The sequence below is a fragment of the Acomys minous genome (assembly GCF_964271855.1).
Source record: "Acomys minous genome assembly, chromosome: 4".
In the NCBI taxonomy this organism is placed as follows: domain Eukaryota; kingdom Metazoa; phylum Chordata; class Mammalia; order Rodentia; family Muridae; genus Acomys; species Acomys minous.
Window position 1 is genome coordinate 106168796 of NC_140486.1, and position 25395 is coordinate 106194190.

Here is a 25395-nt window from a genome sequence, read left to right on the forward strand (position 1 = left end):
CCAAGTTGTGATATACAAACACATTGATGTAAGCGGTATCCAAATTGAAAACGGTCTCTCTAACACTGAGACCAGTTGACATTAAGAAAGAAGGGAGAACGATAGCCTATAGTTTCCTTCGTTACAGACAACAGTTAAAACAGTCATAAGCAGTGTTGAGGTTCCTCCCTATCGTGACATTGTATGTGTTTCTGTATTCCTTTGGACTATCTGCATGTCTTAAATAACTCATAAACCATGCATTCTTGTCTGTCCTATCAAAATTATTGTCCTTATTTAAATGTTTAATTTACCCAGAAACTATTATTTAGTCTTTTACCATGGAAGTCTACATTTTATAGTTGTCCTAGTCTGTAAATTCAGCAACTATGTTGATAAGAAGTAGGAATTGTCAATGCTAAATGTAAATATTTTATATGGGCCCAGAGACATAAGGAATTTTTAAAAAATAGGTAAATTGCTATGACTTCAATATAACCTAGAGCTTGTTCTTGAATATTAAAAAATATATAAACAACTTGGAAATTTAATTCCTAAGTCAGTCTAAACTTGAGAAACATTTTTCTGTGCAGTGGTGCAAATCTGTAATCCTAATACTGGGGAGGCACAGGTAGGCAGATTTCTGTGAGTTCGAGGCCAGCCTGGTCTAAAAAGCAAGTCTAGGACAACCAAGGCTACACAGAGAAACCCTGTCTCAAAAACAAACAAACAAGTAAAACCAACAACAACAAAACCCCCCAAAAGAATCAAGTACTGCTGAAGCTGAAAAGATTATCATTTTACTAATCATATTATATGTTATTACTTAGACACGAGGGTTTCTATACTTTGTTGCTTAATATAGCTAATTACTTTTTGGAGTTAAGGAATACTTAATTTGTCTTGAAATGAAGATGGTGATGCCATCCAAATAGGATTTAAATACTCTAGCCTATGCTACTGCTTCCTTCATTATGAAATTTTTTTTATAAGAAAGAAATGTTAATTTCAACAGGACGTTGAACACTATGAAACAGAACCCATATATATATATATATATATATATATATATATATATATATATATATATATATGTCATCTGTTATAAAATTGGACCACAAATAAATATAACACATAACAGATGCTGAAATAATGTTTATTATTTTTTTAAAAAAATTAGAACTTCAAACACATCAATTGGTTGTCTAGTGCCAAATGGCCAGGTCTGAAAAGGTACTACAATTAACATTTTATGTCATGAACAAGTTATATTTGGAAATATATATGTGTGTATATATATATATGTATACATGCAATATATATAAACATATATATATATATATGCAATAGCAAATAATGAAAAAGGAGGCCATGGAATTGAAGGAGAGTGAGCAGGGGTATTTGATGGGAGGAAAGGGGAGAGAGAAATATCATAGTTATATGATAATCTCTGAAATGAAGTAAAATAAAATTAAACTTTGAGCAGCCATATCAAATTATATTCTGCTATAAGTATTATACAATCTAAATATAGAATTAATGTGGGATTTTTTTTTCTGAAAGGGTATTTGGGTGCCTGAAGGTGAAACAGTGAAAATTCCTGTGGCTATTAAGATCCTCAATGAGACGACTGGCCCCAAAGCCAATGTGGAGTTCATGGATGTAAGTATGCACGCCCAGTTATGTTTTCTCTTTAATATTAAACAGAGTGCTTGAAAATAAAATAATAAGAAGAAAACTACTTTTCAAAACTTCTTCTCTGGAAATGGTATAACCTTATACTTCACTTTATATGATACCCTCTCAGACCATGCCTGGTTTGCAGTTGTCTGCCACAATTGTAAGCTCAGATTGCTTTGGGAATATAAAGGAATTTATAACACTCATGCTGAATTTCCTTTTGTGAATAAAGCATATGATGTTTCACTTTTATAATTTGGAGTATAATCAGAAATACATTTATTAAATGCAGTTACAACAGTGTCAAAACTACTTGGTGGTAACAGTAGTAAGTCCTTCTTATTTAGATAGTGCTTATAAAATGCTAAAACTGTTCTAAAAACTACTGAAATTTTTATAAAAGGTTCCAAGCAATGTACAAAATAGTTTACAAATAACCTTTCATTTCAATGGGATGAAATAAAAAAGACCAAGTTAATCCAAGGTTACCCCAACTTTCCAAAGTGGAGAGGTGATGCACAGAGTCTGACCAGATATATTTTCTTAAACAGCAGAAAACTGTAAGGATGACTTTATTTCACCTATTTTATTTTAGTTTTCATGCCTCTACCTCCCTTCACCCTAATCCCTTCCAACACCCCAACACCCCAACACCAGGTAGGCGAGAAAGAAGGTGAGTGGACGGAGGCAGAGGAGTTCTCTTAAGACTACTTCCTGGTTAGGGTCGTCGGGTTCCTTGGGGCAAGTCCAATCTCCATCTCAGGATATCTCCAACTTCTTCTTGTCAACCACATCAACGGAAACCAGGAGCAGCAGGGGGAGCCCCGGCTTCTTATTCTTTCTCAGAGTCCCTGTCCCTGCTCCTGCATTAATTCCCTCTCTAGAGTCCTCAGAAGTAAACTATCTGCGGCTGCAAAGGTCAAGTCCCTCTCTGAGCTCTCATGAGGGAAATAGTTTGGTGCCGTGGACAGTCTGAATCAGGCCCATGTTCCACACCTGGCATTAAAACAAAAGCATGTTTAAAGACACCAAAACTTCCGCTCCACTTGTCTTTCTTGCGGCAATCCCTCAGCCCTTCCCTTTTTGGTGGGAAGGCAGGCATATGTTATTAGGAAAAAAACTGTATGTGAATGAGTCAACCTGAGCTACAACATATTGTGACATAAGTAAGATGGAAAGCAAATTTGGTTTTGGAGCAGGCCCTGCTCTCAGCACCACAAATGTGATAACCAATGAGGAAAATAAGAACTAATTTTTTGGGAGCCATCAGGCTACATTGAAAAAGTAATCGGGATGTTTTACTTTCTGTTGTGTTACAATTTTTTTTTTGAGCTAAAAACAATCAAGATTAATGTTTACAGTCAGTCTCTTCAACATTTCAACAGGAACCTACTTAATACTTAAGTTCTCAAGTGAAATGTACTGCTCAATTCAGGTTCATCAAACAGGAATAGGGTAAAAAGCTTCCACTATAGAGTAATAATAAAAGAAAGGCCTAAAGCGTGAAAGCACTTGATGAGGTCAATCAGAACTTGGAGATTTCCCCCAGCGAAAACTGTAGACTGAGCTGTTCAAATTGTAGAGGGTAGGGTGGGATAAAATTAGACGTGCAGCCTGCTGTTATTTCTTCACATTGAGCACTGGGAATTCTGGGATAGATCCATATACATTCTTTCTCTGTCTTTTAACATAATGTCTTCAATAATAAGAATGATTTTGATTGTAAAGTGACCTTCACAGGAAAGAAGGTACAAGCATGTGCACTTTGCTTTTTTTTTTCCTCCCAAGACAGATTGCTATATATTCTTAGCCAGTCTATCTTGAAAGCTCCTTTGCAGTTTGATAAAAAGCTCAGTATATGACCTTGAAATTTTTGAGAAAAATGCTAACTATCTTTTATGAGGCTATTTTCGCTTAATTTATTCTTGGTCATTACATAGTAGGGCTGAGAAAGGTACAAGTAATTTGCGCTGGAGACTGGGTCTATGCGTACCAGCTGCTGAGTAACTAAAATACCACCCTTCTAGCCTAACTAATAACACTTGTATAATAAATATTGATCATCTAGTAACTAAATAACTCTTTTATGCAGGTCTCTAAAGGTTATTACACTCCCTACAGCTAAATGGCTGGCTCATATGTTACTATTTAGAATTGAAGACTTTTTCAGTGATGCCCTAATCATTGAGTTTGACGCAGATGATAGCTATAAACTCAAAAAGGGTAATTTCAAATTAAATAGAAGTTACAAAGAAAACTTGCAGTAAATAAAAGGTTATATATATATATATATATATATATATATATATATATATATATATGCTGAGAGAAGATCAAGCTTGGTAACCTTAGGCTACAACCAAAGTTGTAATTCTCAAGAATGCTAATATTCTCTGCTGGAGGCTTGGACAGTAATATTTCCATGGAAACAGCCTGGCAAAAGAGGGTTAAGAGGCTACAGAATAATCACGTAAAAAGAAGCTCTAAAAACCTCATCATGATTTCGAATGATTATTTGAAAGCTCCTAACCCCATTCATCCATTCCCCTCCCCCTGGATCTGAAGCCTATTCCCATGGAAACAGAAGTAGGATGGTAGTTTGAAATCTTAGCTTTCCCTTGAATTGTAGATGAGTCTCTGATTGAGCCTGAAAGGAGTCATTTTCCTAGATGGGTGATAGATTTGGTAACAGACTCACACACACACACACACAAAAAACTGTTCTTTTTAAGCTAAAAAAAATTAAGAATTTCTTTTTTGATATGTCTTCCCTACATTCGGATAGATGCTAGAGACTTAATAGCTTGCTGGCTTGCTACTGGCAGAGTTTTGATAAGTGCAAGTCAGAAATATTTTCTGTCTTGGTGGCTTGTTTTACATTTTTGGAAGGATAGCATCACACTCATTAAAACCATTTTAACAGGCAACCCTGATGGTGACTGCAGTATTTAAGTAAATTAGCATAACTTTCATGTAAATGTATGGTTACACTCTGTACCTTCCTTTGTAGATTATCCACAGTGTTGGCAGAACATTTTAAGTATTGAATAACAACAGCTTGAACCAAAAGGGAAGATCCATGTAAGCAAAACTACGGACCAGTTGAGCCAAAGGATAGAGTTGAAATTATAAGTCATCCAGTACTAGTAAAAGTGCTGTTTGACGGATATCTTAGTGTAAGTTCTTCCTGAAACAGAAACTGTTCATGAAATAATTATTTGACTATGATTAATAGATACTAGAGTAGGTTGATCGATGAGTAGGAAAGTATGAAAATAAGACAAGGCAGCCCCTACTACATACCTGTTGCCTAAGCTCCTCAATCTAGTACTAATTGTCCAACTCAAGAGTTAAAACAGTTAACCCCATATGCTATTCTCCTGAATTTCATTGTTTGGCAGTGGCCGGGAGTGAGAGAACAAAAGACCTATGCTAGCTTCTCTATGGTGGATGGTTAAGGAGAGCGGGATTTTTAATATCTTCATGACTTACTTGTTGAGAGGATGGCAGAAAAGGTCTGCAATAGCAAGGAAAAGAATTAGGCGTAATGAGGAGCCTGGGCACCAGCTGTTTTTAGCATCATGGTAAAATGTGCCAGGAGAGCTTTCGAACAAAATCAAGATCACCTGAAAGCATGCCATGTACATCTCTTGCACGTGTGCATTTCTGTACTTGTACATGTATATGTTTTTGTTATATTTTACTAAATAGAAAATGCTAAAGCTTACAACGTCAGGGACAACTGTGTACGCCTATTAAGCATTAGACTTCTCTACGCTCGATGCTGCTAACTTCTATATTAGAACACCCCACTTTTCATAATAATGATATAGACATGCAAATATATTTACATTTGTTTTACTGCTTATTCTAACAAATGACCAAAACACACTGCAGCTTAATAATCCAAGCTCATCTTCCAGCACTAACACCTCTATTGATGTCCAAGGACAAAAGGAAAATAATTTTCTTCTCTTTAACTTTTTTTTTTTTTTTTTTTTTTTTTTACCACAAGCAGAAAGTAAATCAGGGGCAGACTGTATTTTTTATCAAATGTTTGACTAAAAGCGATGGAGGAGAATTTGGTCACAGGGCTGCTACTTAGCTCGCCTGAACATGTCTAATGGATTTATAATGACAATAATAACATGCTCCTGGTGAATGGCACCGCATTCTTCATCCCCATAAAGGACGATCACATTGAATGACATTAAGGGATTGACTCCAAAGGTCTATCTTCATATTAAGGATGCCCGCGTTTATAGCCGCTCCTGATTCTTGCTCCAAGTAGCCCGATTTCTCTGAGAAAATGCAAGCTGCTAAGAGGTTCCTTGTTTTATGTGTGTGTGTGTGTTTTTTTTTTTTTTAAATCATCAAACTGTATAGAAGATATATCCAAGAAAAGATGTTATTTAGTTAAGAGTCCTGGAAAATGAGAGGGGCTGATGGTTTTTCTGAGTGTCCATTCTATTTTCTCAGGATGTTAAAGTTCATTGTCTGTTAGGATTGTTTTAAAATGTTTTAACTAAATTATTTATTTTCTCAAAAATTAAGCAGGAAGTGGAAGAAAATGTATAATTATACTAAATTCTAGGGACGGGCTTCCAATATTGGCTCAGAGAGTATGTGGATCTGCTTGGCTGCAGGTCCAGATTTCCCATGCTACATTTGCAATACAGTCCATGGTCAGGTGATTCAGGGAAAGGGGCTTAATGTGACCTGTGCGCATTTTTAAATTGCGTCATTTGTGGAGGGAGAAAAGCAGTTTCTTTTTGCTGTGCCACAAGGACTTTTATTTATCTTACCCAACTGTCGTTTTGCTATTTTGCTGAAGTAACATTCGCATGGTTTTTGTTTGTCCTTTCTGTATTGTATTAGTGGTACTGAGGATTGAAGTGAGTAAATTCTTCCAACTCTAATTGATGTCATTATGTGAGTGAGGTGAGAAACATATAATCTACTCAGATTATAGCAACCTTGCAAAATGATGTGAAAATTTTGGGTCCTGTATTTTCACACTACAAAATTTCCTTTGTGTGACTATCTTTGGCCAGTGATAATTGCTAGATTATATATCACATTAATAATTTATTCTCATAGTTTCACATTATTTCATTTGATTACATATTTTCCATATAGATTTGGTCATTTTATATATTAATTTTATATATTGTACATTTCAGAAGTAAACATTTCAGATTTTTTTTTAAAGTCCTATATTATTGGAATGATTTTCCAAAGTCAGTTAACATCTACTATTGTCCTTAGGGGAAAAATATAAATAATAAATGAAAATAAATATAAAGTTTTAAAAGTTCTTAAATTTCTCCTTACTCTAGAAATAAAAATGATGTCCTCTTGAAGAAAATATATAACTCCATTTGAAACAGCATTTTGTCAATTGATATCCTATTTGTTGGCATATACGCAGCCTGCCCCCTAAGTTGCTTAGGAACATCTGACATCATCACTTGCCCACTACTAGGTTTGTGCCAGGGGCCCTGGATGAAAAAAACACCATTAATGATTTCTTACTTTGTCTTTCTTTCTCTTGCGCTTTCTCTAAGGGTTCTCTCTCTGTGTCTCTGTCTCTATCTCTCTCTCCCTGTCTGTCTGTCTGTCTGTCTGTCTGTCTGTCTGTCTATCTGTCTCTGTCTCTCTCTCTGTGTCTCTTTCTCTTTCTCTGTCTCTCTCTCTGTCTCTCTCTGTCTCTCTCTGTCTCTCTCTGTCTCTCTCTCTCTCTCTCTCTCTCTCTCTCTCTCTCTCTCTCTCTCTCTCTCTCTCTCTCTCCCTCCCTCTGCCCTCATTACCCACTCAGGTCCTAACTCTTCTTTTTTTTTTCCCTTCCCTCAACTAAATCTCTCCATATTAATATCTGTTGTGTGCTATCTCATTTTTAATTCTAACACTATTACTAAAAGAAAAGAAAATCATCCTGGTGATTAAGTAAATGTGTTCCATACAGGTTATCCTATGGGCTCTTGTTCAGCAGAAAAAACACATATGACCTCTGTTTTACAGACTGTTCACCAACCAAGTCTCCTCCTCCTTTGTTTGTGTTCTTTACAGGGTCTTTATTGTGTCTCAGGTGCCAAGACTACTACCTAGCCTCACCTTTCCTCTGCGTCCTTAAGCTTCCTGGCCTGTCAATTTAATCATCTTCCTATATAAGGCTGTCTCTGCTTAGAATCATGACAGCCAATTTGCAAGCCAGAATAAAGTGAAACTCAGTGCCTGGGAGTAGACCTCTTTTCAAAATACGTATTTCCTCCAGATTACCTTCCCAAATGACCTCATCCATGTTTTTGTTATGGCCCCCTGAAAATTGTAAGGACTTCTCAATTTTAACATACCCAGAATTGTACTGCTTTTGCTATCTTCCAAAATGCTCCTGTCTTCCATCTTACCTGTTCATTTTGTGTCCTAATCTCCCCATTTCCCGTATCAGAAACCTAGAATTTATCATTTGTTATAACAAACCTTCACCCAACTGAATAGCAAATAGTGTGACCTTTTCCCAAAGCTTTACTTGGATGGCCTCCACTCCTTTGCACAATGCACTGCCCTCACAGTGCAAGTTTTTGACTATTCTACTTCACTTATGAGTCACTTCTTCCTATTTTATCTACCTAATTGGTATAAATGTATCAGTGTGTCCATGCATGAATTACATTGCGTGTGTAAATGTGCATGCACATATGTGAGAAAGTATGGAGAGGCCAGAAAACAGCAATGGGTATTTTCCTAAGTCTCCCTTCACCTTCTTTTTTGGAGACCAAATCTCTCACCTAAGCAGGATCTCATCAGTTCACTTAGACTGGTACTCACAAGCCACAGACATGGTTTATCCTCTGCCTCTGCAGCACTGGGAATTCAGGCCCTTGCTGCCATGCCCAGATACTTATGTAGGTGCTGGAAAACTGTATTTAGGTCTTCTTTCAGCAAGCACTTTACTGAATAAGCCTTCTTCAAAGGCTCTCTCAACTTTTACAATACAAAGCTCTAATCATATCTATTCCTCTACATGAAAACTGCCAGTGTCATCATCCAAGTGACAGAACAAGTCTCTAATTCACAGAGCTCCTGATTAAGCCCCCAAGGCGTCTTTGTCCTTCCTAAATTAATACTTGTTCTCTTGGAAGGTAGTTTGTGTTAAGTGTGTATCCACCATTAAAACTTCAGAAGTCTTACTTATCCGTATTTTCTCCAGTTAATTGTGCATTTTCAAAGAGTCCTGATACCTTACTGTAAGTTATACTTTGACACTATACCTTTATCTCCCTTTCTAGAATTTAAAAAATTTGTATGTTAAAATTATATGAATCATAGTTTTTAGATGTAGTTTTTTAGAATCTTCTTTTTGTTTTGGGTTTTTTGTTTGTTTGGTTTGGCTTGGTTTGTGTTGAGTTTTTTTGGTTTTGGTTTTGGAGACAGGGTTTCTTTGTGTAGCTCTTGCTGTCTTGGAACTTGCTTTCTAGACCAGACTGGCCTTAAATTCAAGGAGATCCATCTACCTCTATATCCCACATGCTGGGATTAAAGGCCGGTGCCACTAAGCCCAGGCAAGAATCTTAGAGAAAGATCCAGAAGGTCCTAAAAACCTACAAGTAGAACATTATGACAGGCAGATCTGGGCCCAGGGGTCCTGCTCAATCTATGGCACCAGCCAAGGAAAATACATGCAGTAAACTTCTAACTCCTACCCAGATCTAGCCAATGGAAAGGACATTCTCCACAGTTGAGTGGAGAGTGGGGTATGACTTTCACACGGACTCTGGTACCCCATACTTGACCACATCCCCTGGATGGGGAGGCCTGGCAGCACTCAGAGGAAGGATAGCAGACTACCAAGAAGAGACTTGATACCCTTTGAGCATATACAGGTGGAGGAAGTCCCCCTCAGTCACAGTCATAGGGGAGGGGAGTAAGGGCAAAATGGAAGGTAGGGAGGAATGGGAGGATACAAAGGATGGGATAACAATTAAGATGTAATATGAATAAATTAATAAAATATAATAAAAAATAATCTTATACTCAACTACTAGTCTTTAAGGTACTGGGGGCCTGGAATTGTGTTTGCTGATTCCAATCCTTCATAAAGCAAGTACAAAACAGGAATATGGCTCCTGCTAAAAGATTTGTTTTCTATATTTTAGAGACCTTGATTATTCTTCTACTAAACCTTTTTTGTTCTAGCATAATTTAATTAATTTTTAATAATATCTTCCCAGTGTATGCTGTAAATTTGGTATATTGTATCTGGATCATACTGTAAGTTTCTTATTATTAATTCCTAATCTAGTTTACTGATCAATTTACTTGTAATTTTGAATCCAGTCCATAAAACAAATCCTAAGAAATATCCTCCCTCTTGACTCTGTGAAAAGGAATAGTATAATCCCTGAAGTGGTTGTTGTTGTTGTTGTTGTTGTTTGTTTGTTTGTTTGTTTGTGGACTTGCAGATGAAGGAATTTCCCTATGTGTCCAGGAGGTTGGAAACCTTCCCTACTTCTACTAGAGAACACTTGCACGAGCATTCTTTGAAAGACTTATATGAACGCTTACCTTCCTTATTTTGATAAGTTCATTTTTAATATCTTGTTCCTAATTACTAGAATTATCTGTAATAATTTTGTATAATGCTTGTTCTCCCACTAAAGTTTTCCTTTTGTCTTGTTTATTTCCTTCTTTTCTTATAGCAATATACATGCAAAGATGGGTCCGGCCAAAAAATAAATTGAGTGTATTGCAGGTTTTGACAAAAATAAATTTGAAAACATAATTTATTATAGTCACTATAAATCATTACCAGGAACAGCTAACTGAATTCAGTAGCTCCCAGATCCTGAGTGCTAAAGATTGCCTTAAGGAGTACTGAAGGGTTCGAAACTAGATAAAGCACTTGACAAGTTTTACATTCCAACTGGTTTAATTTATCTCTTGAATCACCAGAAAGGGACTCCCCAAATCCAAAGCAGGTTGTTCGTTGTAAATTGGAACATGTAGCATCATAAGATTTTTGTTCTCAAAAAAACATTTTTGAATTTGTGTAAATGAGAGGTGATCTCTCAGGAGTCTACTATATCAGAATTGAAATTTGTTAACTACAAATCAGGAGGCTATTGGAGGTGTAATTTTCCAGCTCTCCAAATTCTATAACTTGGTGCATTTCATATCTGATTAAGAGGGTTGTTACCATCATATAGAGAAGAAAGAATTACACTGATCATGTGCTGTTTTTTATTCTAATCTGAACAGTTTTTCATAATTACAATGACTTAGAAAAAAGGCCATTCATTTTGACTGTAACACTAGGAGACATAATTTTAATAAATACAATATGCTCAAAAATAGCAACTGTAAAGGCTGCAGAAATAGTTCATTGTCTTTCAACTGGAACACCTCGACATTGTCTGTAGAACCCACATTAAGCCAGTAAGCCAGTTTGGTGACATACTTGTAATACCAGCACTGAGTTGTGGTGAGGAGGAGGAAACATACTGTTGCCTGGGTTTGCTGGCCACTCAGTGTATCCCACTAGGTAGCTCCAGGCCAGTGAGAGACTGCTGCTTCAAACATGGTGTAAGACACCTGAAGAAAAATCCTGAGGTTAGTCCTGGCATCCCAATTCAGGTACAGAGAGAGATGGGGGGAGGGGGAGGGAGCAGTGAAGAGGGGAGAAGGAAAGATAAAAGAGAAAGAATATTTGCTCATGGTGCAAAAAATCTCCAGCAAATAACTACTGAAATATCAGGCATTGATGATGATCTGTTTATAAAGTCAAAAACATGAGATAATATGAGGAGGGAGGAGCCATTTGCCAAATTTTGTTTTGTAATATATACCTAATGTTATCTTAGTTGTTCAAAGGGAAGTATTTGGCCCTAGAATGAAGAATTACATGTACAGTGCTGTGGTACATGCACTGGGATATATATACCTATACTAACATCATGTATACTTAAAGCAATCTACTGGAGTAGATATATATTTACTGTAATATATAAAAAATGATAACTATATTCCCTGTCATAATCTCTGTAACTGTGCCTTCACAAATTAAAAGAACATGGGGTACTTTTTATTAGAATGGCTGTGTTGGGGTTTTGCCCTTACTACACTGTGAGTACTTAAGGATGTCTTCAACTTTTTGGTAGCATAGTTTTCTAATGTTATTAAAATAATCCCTTATTCTAATTAATATCAGTGGTATATGTTGTCAAATGTGTTACTCTTGACAAGGCAGAAACTGTCTGAATCTTTTCCAGTTGGCTGTAGGATGGCTTACACTTAGTTACATAGAATTTGTCAACACTATTTTAGCTTCATAATTCCTCTAGAGCTAAAGATTAGGCACAATCTCTTGTTGAGGAATTTTAATTCAGAACATAGCTGCTCTGGCCAGAGATCATATCCAAAGACTGCCTAGGTCTGTGAGGTCTGGCTAGAATACAAACACACCTTTAATCCAGGAGACGAATGCACGCAAATCAGAGTTCAAGGCCAGCCTGGTATAGAGCAAGTTTCAGGTCAATAAAAGCTAAGATCCAGGTGTGGTGGTACGTGCCTTTAATCCCAAACAATGAACATAAAGTTAGTTTGTAGAAGGAAACACCCATGTTTGAAAGTGATGTCTAATTGAGTGACAGAAAAATTGATTAATCAGAGAAAAATTTGACAGAATAAGATATACCCAACTCTCAGGAGAAGAGGGATGAAAAGAAGCTACTTGAGGGAGAGAGAGAGAGAGAGAGAGAGAGAGAGAGAGAGAGAGAGAGAGAGAGAGAGAGAGAGAGAGAGAGAGCAGTTTTACAGAAAGAGATTGAATGAGAGAACAAGCTAGACACAAGTGAGAACAGAATGACCCAGAGAGTGAGATGGAGCCAGAAGAGTAGGACAGATTGGTGGCGTCTTCTTAGTCAAGAAGAGCAATGTAGAGGCCGAGGAAAAAGCCAGATTGAATGAGTTAGCTGGGAGAGGAGTTGAGTCAGAACAGCTGAGTTACACCAGCCAGCCCAGAGCACAGTAAGGACAAGAAAGGGTGAGTTTATTAAGCAGTAACTCTCAGAGGCTGGAAATTTTCTAGGCCAAGGATAGATTATACAGAGGCTAGAAACTTCCAGGGCTAGGCCTTGGTAAGCAGACAGAGGCAAGAAGTCTCTGAGGCAACAATTGGCTCAGGCAAAAATGTTCTTTCTACAGTCTATTAAGTATTCAGTTGGAGATCAACTGAATCTAGAGATCAGGGAGGGGTTCTCTAGCTAGGGATCTTGATGGTCAGACCTTGACTTCTCTTTGTACAATCAATAATCTTAGATCACTTGTGAAGTGACCTCTATCTAGATATAGACAAAAGCCAATTTGCACACAGTCCTACTATTTGTATGCTAATTTTTCAGCACATTTTTTTATTTTGTTGAAGATAAAATCTTCTCTCATAAAATACATCCCAACCACAGTTGCCCCTCCTTCGAATTCTCCCAGTTCCCCTACCCTAGCTCCCTTCTTACCCAGATCCGCTCCCCCTATGTTTCCTATTTGGAAGAGAGCCTCCAAGTGACAACATCCAAACAGGACAGAACATAATACAATAACACAAAGCAAAAGCCCTCATACTGAGAATGGATAAGGCAATCCACTAGGAGAAAAAGAGACCCAGGAGGCAAAAAGAGCCAGAAACACCCCTATCCCACTGTTAGAAGTCCCCCCCCCCCAAAAAAAGTCTAATGTTAGCATATATGCAGAGGGCCTGTTGCAGACCAAACAGGACCCCTGCTTGCCTCTTCAGTCTCTGTGATCTTTCCATCCTCTCTTCCTTGGGTTCCCTGACATAGGAGAGGAAGCCCATGGAGACCGATTTAGTCCCCCCACCCCACTGCATGAATATCTGGCTGTCGGTGTCTGCACCTGCTCTCTGATCTAGACTGGACAAGACACTAATATATGAATGTAGCAGAACATTATTAGGAATCATTTCATTGTTTGCCTGTTTGTTTGTTTTTGCCAGTTATATTTGGTTCTACCCTTTGTCTCTGGGCTACCCAGTCTCCAGCTCCTAGCCATCCAGGCAGTGTAGGGCATGCCCTCCCTCTTGTGGTAATGGGCCTAAACCTAAATCAAATATCTGTTGGCCGCTCCCACAAGTTTTCTGCCACACCGTTGCCCCAGCACATCTTGCAAGCAGAACAGATTATAGGCTGAGGGTTTTGTGGCTGGGATAGTGTCCTTGTTTCTCTTTCCATATCCTGGAGAGTGCCTTCTTGTGCTTAAAAGGCTAGAAGGTAAGAGTACAAGAGGCATGCAGGCACCAGCTCAACCTCTTTATGGTCAATGAGCTGTGGGACTCCCCTATCAGTTTTCAGAGAGGAACCATCTGTCCTAGCATCAGCCTGGGTTGTTTAGGCACCTCCGTGGGAATCCCACATTTCCAACTGTAAGAGGTAATCATTATAATTAAGCTTTGATATGGAGGTGAATCTTCCTTTAAGAGCCCTGTTGATGGCTGTGTCTGTCATTTTCGGTCTTGTTTGTTATCACTTCATGTAAATTTTTTTTCATGCTTTCATTCAAATGAGAAAATCAGTGCATGTAACTTTTAGGAAAAGAACCGATAGTGTTCTCTAAACATTCCAGTTTTATTGTAACCACTGTTCATATCATAGTTACTATTAACGCCATACTTCTTTAACTAACTTACATACACCATGTAGTTTGACCTTCTTTTCCAGATCAGAAGAGACAAAGTTTTTAAATATATCTCTAACTGCAATTGCAGTTCCCAGGAACCCATCACTGAGGAAACTGTCATGTGCCTACTGTTTACAGTTGGTATAAATCAACAGTCATGACGGGAATAGAAAAAAGGCATTTCTGAGGCAGTAAAATTAGAAATCAGTTTTTTAATAGATGTGATCAATGTGGGCGCTTCATCTCAAAGAGAAAGACCTCAGGATGCCAGTAGTGATCTTTGCTACTGTAATTTTGTCTAGGGTTTTGATCCACTTACAAATTTAATCTAACCTCCCTGAACTTATCTATTCCATTATCTGCCAGAAAATAATTACAAGCTATAAGCAGAAGTCTGCATCCATGCTGCTCCTTGGGAGTCCCTGAGCTCATTGACTGGAAGAGTTTGAGGAATACTGGTCAGCTTATGTTGGCCCATCGCTGATAATAGCTGAAAACACTGCTTAGCTAGGTGAGAAAGTTAACTTCATGAAAATGAAAATGAAGCATTTGGGATTTATAGTCAACGATGAGTTTCCCTTCTGCAAAGGAAGTAGCCAAGGGAGCCAGTTATTTCTTTTCCTTTTTACTTTTTTCTTCTATTATTTTTTGCCATTTACAATGAAGAGATATGGCCCATTTAGCTTAGCACTATTGATTGGAATTTTCTCTTATCACTACAAAGAAATGTTAGTGAATCGGGAATAGTTTTGCTTTTATCCACACAAATAGTAAGTAAAGCAGACCAAAATAATAACAATTTGTCATCTCTAGCTACCATGTGGAAAATTAACTGTAGAAAACATACAAGCCCATTAGGAAGACTGAAGACACTAGGAGTTTGCTTATAAAATCAGAAAACTGTTATTGTCATATATGTAAAACAGAGTCAAGGTCCTTTAAATTTTGTTTCAATTTGTGAGCATCCATTCATTAATGAACATGCCATTACACTCTCAGCACAGAGAAGATAATTTATTATTAGTTTGAGAGATGCTTCAAAATATGGCATTCTCTAGGTTTTCATATAATGCTAATTTAAAATGAGACTATTCATTCTATGTTTCTCTTTTGTCTCATTTTCTGGTAACTGTATAATGTATGTACTGAAGTAAAAACATATACTATTTTATCATTTTTTAATTGGAGGTATGTTATTTTTCCATCCTTACCAAGATTAACAGCCATCTAATATATTCTAATCTCCACAATAGCAGACATTATCAAGTAAATATTCAAGAAAGATTTGTTTTGTGTTTGGAAAAGTAAATTTTTCTTTTTTTAAATATATTTTATTAATTTGTTCCTATTACATCTCAATTGTTATCACATCCATTGTATCCTCCCATTCCTCGCTCCCTCTCATTTTCCCCTTACTCCCCTCTCCTATGGATGTGACTGAGGGGGACCTCCTCCCCCTGTATATGCTCATAGGGTATCAAGTCTCTTCTTGGCAGCCTGCTATCCTTCCTCTGAGTGCCACCAGGTCTCCCCATCCAGGGGACATGGTCAAGTATGGAGCACCAGAGTTCGTGTGAAAGTTAGTGCCCACTCTCCACTCAACTGTGGAGAATATCCTGTCCATTGGCTAGATCTGGGTAGGGGTTTGAAGTTTACTGCACATATTGAAGGTGTTTATCAGCTGTAGTAGTTCTCTGGTGTACTTTTGGGGGTCACTTATATACACTATCAAATCATCTGCAAATAGGCATAATTTGACTTCCTCCTTTCCCATTTGGATACCTTTGATCTCCTTTCATTACCTTATTACTCTGGCTAGAACTTCCAGTACTATATTGAAGAGATATGGAGAGAGTGGGCAGCCTTGCCTTGTTCCGGATTTTAGAGGAATTTCTTTGAGCATCTCATCATTTAATTTGATTTTGGCTATTGGCTTGCTGTATATAGCCTTTATTATGTTGAGGTATGTACCTTGTATCCCTGATCTCTCCAAAACTTTAAACATGAATGGGTGTTGGATTTTATCAAATGCTTTCTCTGCTTCTATGGTGATGATCATGTGTTTTTTTTTATTTTCAGTTTGTTTATATGGGGTATTACATTGATGGATTTCCATATATTAAACCATCCCTGCATGCCTGGAATGAAGCCTACCTGATCATGGTGAATGATATCTTTGATGTTTCTTGTATTCATTTTGCAAGAATTTTATTGAGTAGTTTTGCATCACTGTTCATAAGAGAAATTGGTCTGAAATTCTCTTTCTTTGTTGGGTCTTTGTGAGGTTTAGGTATCAATGGGACTATGACCTCATAGAATGAATTTGGTAATGTTCCCTACATTTCTATCATTTGGAGTAGCTTGAAGAGTATCAGTATTAGCACATCCTTGAAGGTCTGGTAGAATTCTGCACTGAAACTATCTGGCCCTGGGCTTTTTTTGTTGTTGTTGTTGGGAGACTATCAATGATTGCTTCTATTTCTATAGGGGAAGTGGGGCTATTTAGCTTGTTTATCTGTTCTTCACTCAATTTTGGCAAGTGGAATTGATCCAGAAAATTGTCCAATTCCTTTAGATTTTCAAATATTGTGGCATATATGCCTTCAAAGTAGGGTCTTATGATTCTTTGTATTTCTTCAGTGTCTGTTGTTATGTCTCCCATTTCATTTCTTATTTTGTTGATTTGGAGACTGTCTCTCTGCCTTTTAGTTAGTTTGGCTAATGGTTTGTTTATCTTGTTGATTTTCTCAAAGAACCAGCTCTTGGTTTTGTTGATTCTTTGGACTGTTTTCTTAGTTTCTAATTTATTAATTTCAGCCCTGAGTTTGATTATTTCCAGACATCTACTCCTCTTGGGTGTTTCTGCCTCTTTTTTTTCTAGGGCTTCCAGCTGTGTCATTAAGTTGCTTATGTGCGATGTTTCCAATTTCTTTTTCTTTTTTTTTCTTTTTTTCTTTCTTTTTTTTTTTTTTTTTTTTTTTTTTTTTTTTTTTTTGGTTTTTCGAGACAGGGTCTCTCTGTGTAGCCTTGGCCGTCCTGGACTCACTTTGTAGACCAGGCTGGCCTCCAATTTCTTTTTAAAGGCATTTAGTGCTATGAATTTTCCTCTCAGCACTGCTTTCAATGTATCCCACAATTTTGGGTATATTGTTCCTTCATTTTCATTGAATTTCAGGAAGTCCTTAATTTCTTTTTTTATTTCTTCCCTGACCCAGGTGTCATTTAGCACAGTTGTTTAGTTTCCATGTATGTGTAGGCTTTTTGTTATTTCTGTTGTTGTTGAATTGCAGCCTAAGACCATGGTGATCTGTTTTATTGATTTTGTTCTTCTGGTTGTTTGTATATTCCTGAGTTTCTTCCATTGCCTCTTTATAGGCCTTCGGAGCTTGAACAGTTTTATTGATTTCCTTCATCTCGTTGTTTGTATTTTCCTGAATTTTTTCCAGTGCCTCTCTATAGGCCTCTTTTATGTCTTCCACCTGTTTGGCTACGTCTTCCTGCATTTGATTAGGAATTTTATTTGTTTCCTCCATTATTATCATTACTAAGGATTTGAGGTAATTTTCTTGTATTTCTGTTGTGTTTGAGTTCTCTGGGTTGTTTTCTTTGGGATAGCTGGCATCTTGAGACACCACATTTTTTTGGAGATTTTTGTGTATGATTTTACACTGTCCTTTAATCATCTTGTCGGCTCTTTTGGGAGGTAGCTTCCAGTGTTGGATGGAGGGCATCTGAGGATAGATTCACCCGTTTTCTCATGATTTCCCTAGGCTGGAAGCTCTGATGCTTCACTGGTCTGGATGGCAGGAGGCCAGCTCTGTAGTTTGGGTCTTTCACAGCCAGTGATCCCCAGTTCCCTTGTACTGTGGGTCCCATAATTGTCCTGGGTCTCAGAATGCACACTGAGTCAGGCCAAAGTGTCCACAGCCTTCTGAGTCCTGTTCTGGCACCAGAACTCTCCAGGAACTAAAGAAAGTTGAGCGGAGAGGATCTGATGGTCACTCTACTCACTGTCTCCCCAAGATTTCCTTAGTCTCGGAGCTCTGATGCTCTGCTGGTCTGTTGTTCCCCGTAGTGTTTCAGGACCCAGACTGCTCACAGAGTCCTGGTTAGTGTCACATACACACAGAGTCTAGTTAGCATCTATTGCCCCAATCTGAGTGTTGAGTCCAGTTCGCGTGTCTGGACCCAAATGGGTCTCGGGGCCTTATCCATGCACTTAGTCCGGTTAGTGTTGAGTCCAACCAAACTGCCCTCCAAGTTCAGCCAGGGACTCTGGGCCCAGACTGGACACTGAGCTCAGCTAGAGTTACAGGGCCCGAACCACCTGCCAAGTTCAGCCAGGCTCTCTGGGTCCTAATTGCAAGCCGAGTTCAGCCAGAGTCCCAGGGCTGGGACCATGTGCCAAGGTCAGCCGGGGACTCTGGGCCCAAACCACATGCCAAATTCAGCTAGGGACAACGGGCCCAAACCTTGTGCCTAGCTCAGCTGGGTTCTCAGGGGCGAACTGCATGCTGGGCTCAGCTAGGATGTCAGGGGCCGAACCATGGACCAAGTCCAGTTTGGGTCTCAGGGCACCAGCTGTGTGCCAAGTTGAGCTAGGATCACAGGGCCCAAACTGCACCAAGTTCAGCTAGGGTCACGGGGCCCAAATCTTGCACTGAGTCCCCTCTCTCGCAGCAATTCCCATCAGTCACCACACCAATCAACTCTGCCGGAGGGTTCCCAGCTGCCAGCCTCAGATGCCTCCACTGCCACTATGGTCTAGAGTATTCGCACTCCTCCTGTGTTCAGGGGTACGCAGGTTTTCTGATTTTGGTCCTTTCGAACTGTGGATTACTCACGCTGTAGCGTGGTGGGGGGCTTTGTGTTCCTGGTTAAGAATTCAGTGCAAGCCGGGCATGGTGGCGCAAGCCTATAATCCCAGCACTCGGGAGGCAGAGGCAGGTGGATTGCTGTGAGTTCGAGGCCAGCCTGGTCTACAAAGCGGGTCCAGGACGGCCAAGGCTACACAGAGAAACCCTGTCTCGAAAAACAAACAAACAAACAAACAAAAAGAATTCAGTGCAATTCCCTGAGTAGTTTACTGAAGCTTCTAAACACGGTCCACGCTGCTCACTGCCATCTTGGAGTTCTGTAAAATATTTTCATTCCATTCATTTTCAGCATTTTTATGAAGTGTCTGCTATAAACCACAGTTCCTTATCTGTGTACATCAAAAGGTTATAAAGATAATGAATTGTATTTCAGATAACAAAGCAGTAGTTTATCTGGATGGAATCATGATTATGCCTGCTACCAAGACTGTGGATGGGTGTGTGTGTATCAATGACCTAAATGTCTGTGCACCTTGTCTGTATGGTGAGAGCTAACATTGCAATCAAATGTCTTCCTTGGTGATTCTCCACTTTATTTATTGAGACAGGGTCTCTCTCTGCACTTGGATCTTGACAATTCTAGCAAGTGTGCTGAACAAGTTTGCTTTGAAGATCCCTGCCTCTGCCTCTCAAATGCTAGGATTATACGAATCTGCCATACCTCCAGATTTCTTATGTGAGTTCAGAGATCCAAGTCTGGTCTTTAAACTTCTGCAGCTAGCTAGCTCTTTAGCCACTGTGTCATCTTCCCCAGTGTGAAGATATTGTTAATGATCCAGTTGCTTCATTTTTATACATAGTTATTTCCTATAAGAACCATTTTTATCTATACACTATATACTTGTAGGTATAATCAACAAGTTTATTAGGGGAAAATCAATTTTCAGCTTAACATTCTAATTGTCATTGAAAATAACTACCTATAGAGGAAGAATGGTGGTTTGTTAAAAAAAAAAAAAAGCATTACTTTATTTCTTTTCCATCTAGCTATATTCTCTTGTTATTTCTGCACATCCTTAGTAATTTTCTACATACCACATTTATATTTATGTGCTTTGTGGGTATATACAATGGTTAAGGAAATAGCATTCCTATTTATAATTGGGAGTTGAAATATTTATAAACAGTTTGGGTACAGTTCTGCTGGCAGACTTTTTTTTAACTGAAATGTAATAAAAGACTTTCCTAATGAGGCATAGCATTTTTCTACTGCTTCTGAAGTGAACTAAATTGTTATTATAGATTATCCTTCCTTTATTTAATGCTTTATCCATTGTACAGAGATATTGACCCACCATCTGTGACTAAAATTTAATTAATTCTATTCAACATCTTGTTGACATCCATAAGAATTTTCATGGTGGAATTTTTTTTTTACTATTTTAATCTTTTAGAAACAATATTGTACTAGAGTAAAGACCCACTGTGTAGAGGTGATGAATTACGAGTGTATGTTTACATAGCTTAGTCTAAGTTCTGCATCTACAACCTAGGTGGGCAGCACATCTTAGTTCAAAATCAAAATAATAGTCACTGTTCTAATGTTTTCATGTTAAAAATAAATATTTACAATATTATGTATTGCAGTAATGTAAAATACACTTCTTTCTAATTCTTGTCCATTCTAATGAACACATATTTATATAACATTTGAATAATATTATTTGCTATTCCTGTGAAAATAAATATCTATTGTCTGGAATTGCATGAAAAAAGTGCATATATTCACTGACTGTATGGAATTACATGTATTCATTCTCTATGTTTTGAGTCATGTTTCCTTCAGGAGAGTTCACCGCTAAACAATACCTAAAACTGCGAATGGTAAAAATCAGTTTCAATATCCCTAAAGCTCCTAAGAGGAAATTTAATTCTAGAATGTATACCATGAACTTGAGTGGCTTTAGGAGGTGTCCTCCTTGGCATTGTCAACATAAGACAGTCTTGAGTCTTCTGTGAGGAAACTGTCCACTAAGGAATTGCCTGCTTCAGATTGTCCTGTTGGGGATTGTATGGGTGATGCATCAATGGATTAGAGCGCAGTAGTACACTGTGGATATTGTCAATGCCTGAGCAGGTGGTTCTGAGCTGTTTAAGGGAGCTGGCTGAACCTGAACCTGAGGGAACTTGAGAGTGAGGCAGCAAGCGCTGTTTCCCAAGGTTTCTGCTTCAGTGTCCTACTTGAGATCCTTCCCATCCCTCCCTCACTGGAGGACTGTAACATGAAAACAAACTACTACCTTCCTTCAGTTGCTTTTGGTCAGAACACTTCATCAGAGCAACAGAAAGAAGATTAGAGTGTGAAGTTAAGATTGCCGCTAGGCACGTGTTGCATGAAGGTGGGCCTTCTAACACCCTAGTTCAGTTAGCAAAGACCCTTAGCTCCGATTACCCTTCCACCATCTTCCCATAATTTGACAGTGCATCACTCGATAGGAGTAGGGAATGTAATATTCAGGCCATTTCCCTAATTTATTTAATAAGTATCTCATTAAAAGGCTTATGCATAAGTGCTTATTTCTAATCAATGAGCTGCATCTTTCCTCTTAATTTTAATTAACTTCTTTAAATGAATCAGGGGAACAAAGAGAGAATCAGTTTTGTGATGTCTCTTTACTGTGATGCAGGTGTGTTGAATGAGTTTACTTTCATTCATTAAGTTAATAAAGCACAAAGACCATCTAGCTTTTAAAGCATAAGATAGCAGAGGGATTTGCATATGTAGTGCCAACTTTAAACTGTAAGAAAATAAAAGTCCATGCATAGGAGCTTCCTGTGATTTAGGAATTTTCTTGGCATGTCTCATTTCCATATTAGCAATTTAAACAGATACAACATTCTTCCATTTCTGAAGGCTAATGTACTTTCCAATTTGTCATTATATGGATAGAAAAGGTAGGTTTTTAAGACATTTCTGCTAATAACGCAACACTTAATTTTCACCACCTTAAATGAAATACATTCCAGACAAGACAATGTTGATTCAAGGTTAAGAGTCAACCAATGAAAACTTGACGAAAGATAGTTCTGTTATTTAAATCAACCAAGCAATCTGTTTAAAACTATGTATTTGCCAACTCTGGCATTTTCCACACCAGGATCCTATGTTATTCACCAGTCTTTTTGTGATGAACTATTACATTACAGGACCTCTATGTAATGAAGCTAAGACTGAGTGTAAATACTGGGCTCTCCTAAACTGTTTGACTTACAAATCAGCATTGGATCAGCAAGTATTCAGAAATGCTGAGACCTAAAGATATTTATCATTTGTGTCTTACCTTCTAAAGGAAGGAAATTCGGGAATGCATGTGTATATAATGAGGGGCAGTGACATAATTTTAAGAAAAAAAATTCTGTAAGTAAGAGCAAAACCATTATTATTATTTCAAGAGAAGTAAAAAATAAAACAAAAACCAGCTAGAAGCTCAATTAAGGTTGAGAGAATTCTCATGACCTCCTACGCTTGAATAAGCTGTCTCTCAAATTATATTTCTTTCAGGGTGTTGATTACTATCATAACACCTTACAGAAAGTAATAATATATTTACATTCCATCAGTGATAAGTGGCATTTTTAATTTGCCATTGCAACATCAATTGACCTTATATATTTGACCACAGGCTTGATCTACAGTATGTCAAGAAGAAAATATAAATTGTCATAAAGTGATGTATAGTTTCTAAGAATAGATTTAAAATTTTTTAAAAAGGCTCTCCAAAGCTGAATTTAAAAAGGAAACAATCATATTAAATGCTTTCTCTTGTACCCCTACCCAGATCTAGCCAATGGACAGAACATTCTCCACAGTTGAGTGGAGAGTGGGGTATGACTTTCACACAAACTCTGGTGCCTCATATTTGACCATGTCTCCTGGATGGGGAGACCTGGTGGCACTCAGAGAAAGGATAGCAGGTTACCAAGAAGAGACTTGATACCCTATGAGCATATACAGGGGGAGGAAGTCCCCCTCAGGAACAGTCATAGGAGAGGGGAATAAGGGTTAATGGGAGGGAGGGAAGAATGGGAGGATACAAGGGATGGGATAACCATTGAGATGTAACAAGAATAAATTAATAAAAAATTAAAAATAAATAAATAAATGCTTTCTCTTGAAAAATTTAAAGAAATCAGAGGATCCACATGACAGGAATATATCTGTGCCTCATGTGGGACCTGAATCTAGGAAACCAATAGGTCAGTGGAGTCCTATCACTTCTACATCTGTCCAGACCCGCAGCTGGAAAAGGGGATTAGTGCAAAGGTTCTCTGGCCTTCCTTGCAATTATGCCTATGATTACCAAATCAAAAGGCATTGCCCTATTTTTAAACAAGTGGATGCTAGTGGCCCAACAGTTTTCATCATGGTTTTTATTAGGCAGATCAAAAATGATAAAGAAGTGGATGAACTTAGAGGAAAGAAGGAGGGGGGGGCAGCTATTAAAAGCAGCCCTGATGCATCCTAAAAGCCAAATGATGTACTCATTAGAAACTAGATAATCTCATCTTAGCTCATTCTCCATTCTCTCATTTGTTTTTCTTTACTCTTTTTTAATTAACAAAGTTTAATTTTAATATGTGAACAGCCATAAGGTATTAATTAAGTAATTTATATTCATAAATACACACCCAGAGATTTCAATGACACACTGAAGAATTACTAGTGCTTTTGGTTTGGTTTGGCTGGTTGTTTGTGTTGCTAACTGGCTGGTTGACTGGTTGGTTGGTTATTTAGTTAATTAATTTGCTAGCTTTTTTGTCATTTTGTATATATTTATTGCTATCTGTGGCAAAATACAGCATCAAATGGCCATCACAATATTCTTCTGTGGCCACAAGAGTAGACTAAGAGCAGATGAGGCACAAAATTAACAAAATAGAATTTACTCTATGAAAACAAAAAGCTAAGTTTGTCACCACTAATGTTTTAAAAGATAATTATTTTTACTTTTTGTAACAAAATTGATTTCCCCTCTGTTTTATCAGAACAGTGTATATTGGTAAATAGATATATGTTATAAGTATACAAATTTATACTCACTCAATATATATCAAGTGCATAGTACTATAGCACTTATAAATAATATTGTTTCAAATAGCTTTTTGCTACTGAGTTTCTTACTGCAGCTTGCTTTTTTGATATTACTTCCTAAGCTCTTATTTCTGAAATTGACCTTTATGCTACTAAAATTATATTTACCTTGCCATTTCTGATTCACTTATTTCATTTAAATCAGTCAACATTAACTATAACACTCTTGGTTTTTTTTTCCTTTTCACTTATATTCCATTCACAATATCTATATCATAATTTTATTATATATAACTTGTTTTTCAATATATTGCTATGTTAATATTGTTCATTGAGGATAATTATTGCATTAGAAGTTTGTTTCTTTGTTCTACATCTATTCATCTTTGTCCTTCCAAATGGTCAGAAATCTTTCATTAGATACTTCAGGATATCTATCAGTTATTGTTTTCTCTTCTGTAACCTGGGAGAATTTTCCCATTAGGAATTCCACTTTTAGGCTATAATTGAAGCCTAGGTTGGAATCCACCTGTGATTTTAGGAGCCTACCTTCTTTGTTATTCAGAACTGAGATTTGCCCCTCAGCTGATTCAATCCTTTAGAGACTGTATACCTCACCTTCCTATTCTTATTTAGGTTTTTGTTCTAGATGAAATACGCCTGTGATCACAATGGTCTTTTCAAGCGCTAAGAACCACCCTGTGGATTAAGTAGGTGACATTCAAAAGGAGGAATTATTATATAGGGCACCAGAGTAACCACAGGTTACATGAGAGCTCCACATCCTAGCAAGGAGAGAGTGAATCACAACGATGGACTTAACGTAGTTCAGACTCTTTGCAATGAGGAAGGGGAAATGGATCCAAAGGCTTGCAGCATAGTCAGAAACAGCCCTTACTCCAATGGTAGGGCGACCCACATGATGACCAATCTCCATATCTGCTACATGTGTATAGTGAGCCTTCTTGTGGTATCCTTGGACCCCTCCAGTTCCCTAAATCCTTCCTCTCCCTCTTCCACAAGACTCCCCAAACTCTGTCTATTGTTTGGCAGTGGTTCTCTGCATCTGTTTCTATCAGCAGCTGGATGAAGCCTCTTAGAAGACAGTTCTGCTAGGCTCCTGTCTGCAAGCAGAGCAGA

At 37.8% G+C, this 25395-nt stretch overlaps 1 protein-coding gene across 6 annotated transcripts in view; it reads left to right on the forward strand.

Annotated features, from left to right (window-relative positions):
* ERBB4 (erb-b2 receptor tyrosine kinase 4) overlaps window positions 1-25395 on the forward strand; it is a 1013384-nt gene that overhangs the window by 787616 nt on the left and 200373 nt on the right. For all 6 annotated transcript variants that reach the window (XM_084778333.1, XM_084778334.1, XM_084778335.1 and 3 more), the window contains one exon: window positions 1543-1641. In XM_084778333.1, the coding sequence (XP_084634459.1) occupies window positions 1543-1641 (99 nt within the window). The remainder of the gene's footprint in view (window positions 1-1542; window positions 1642-25395) is intronic.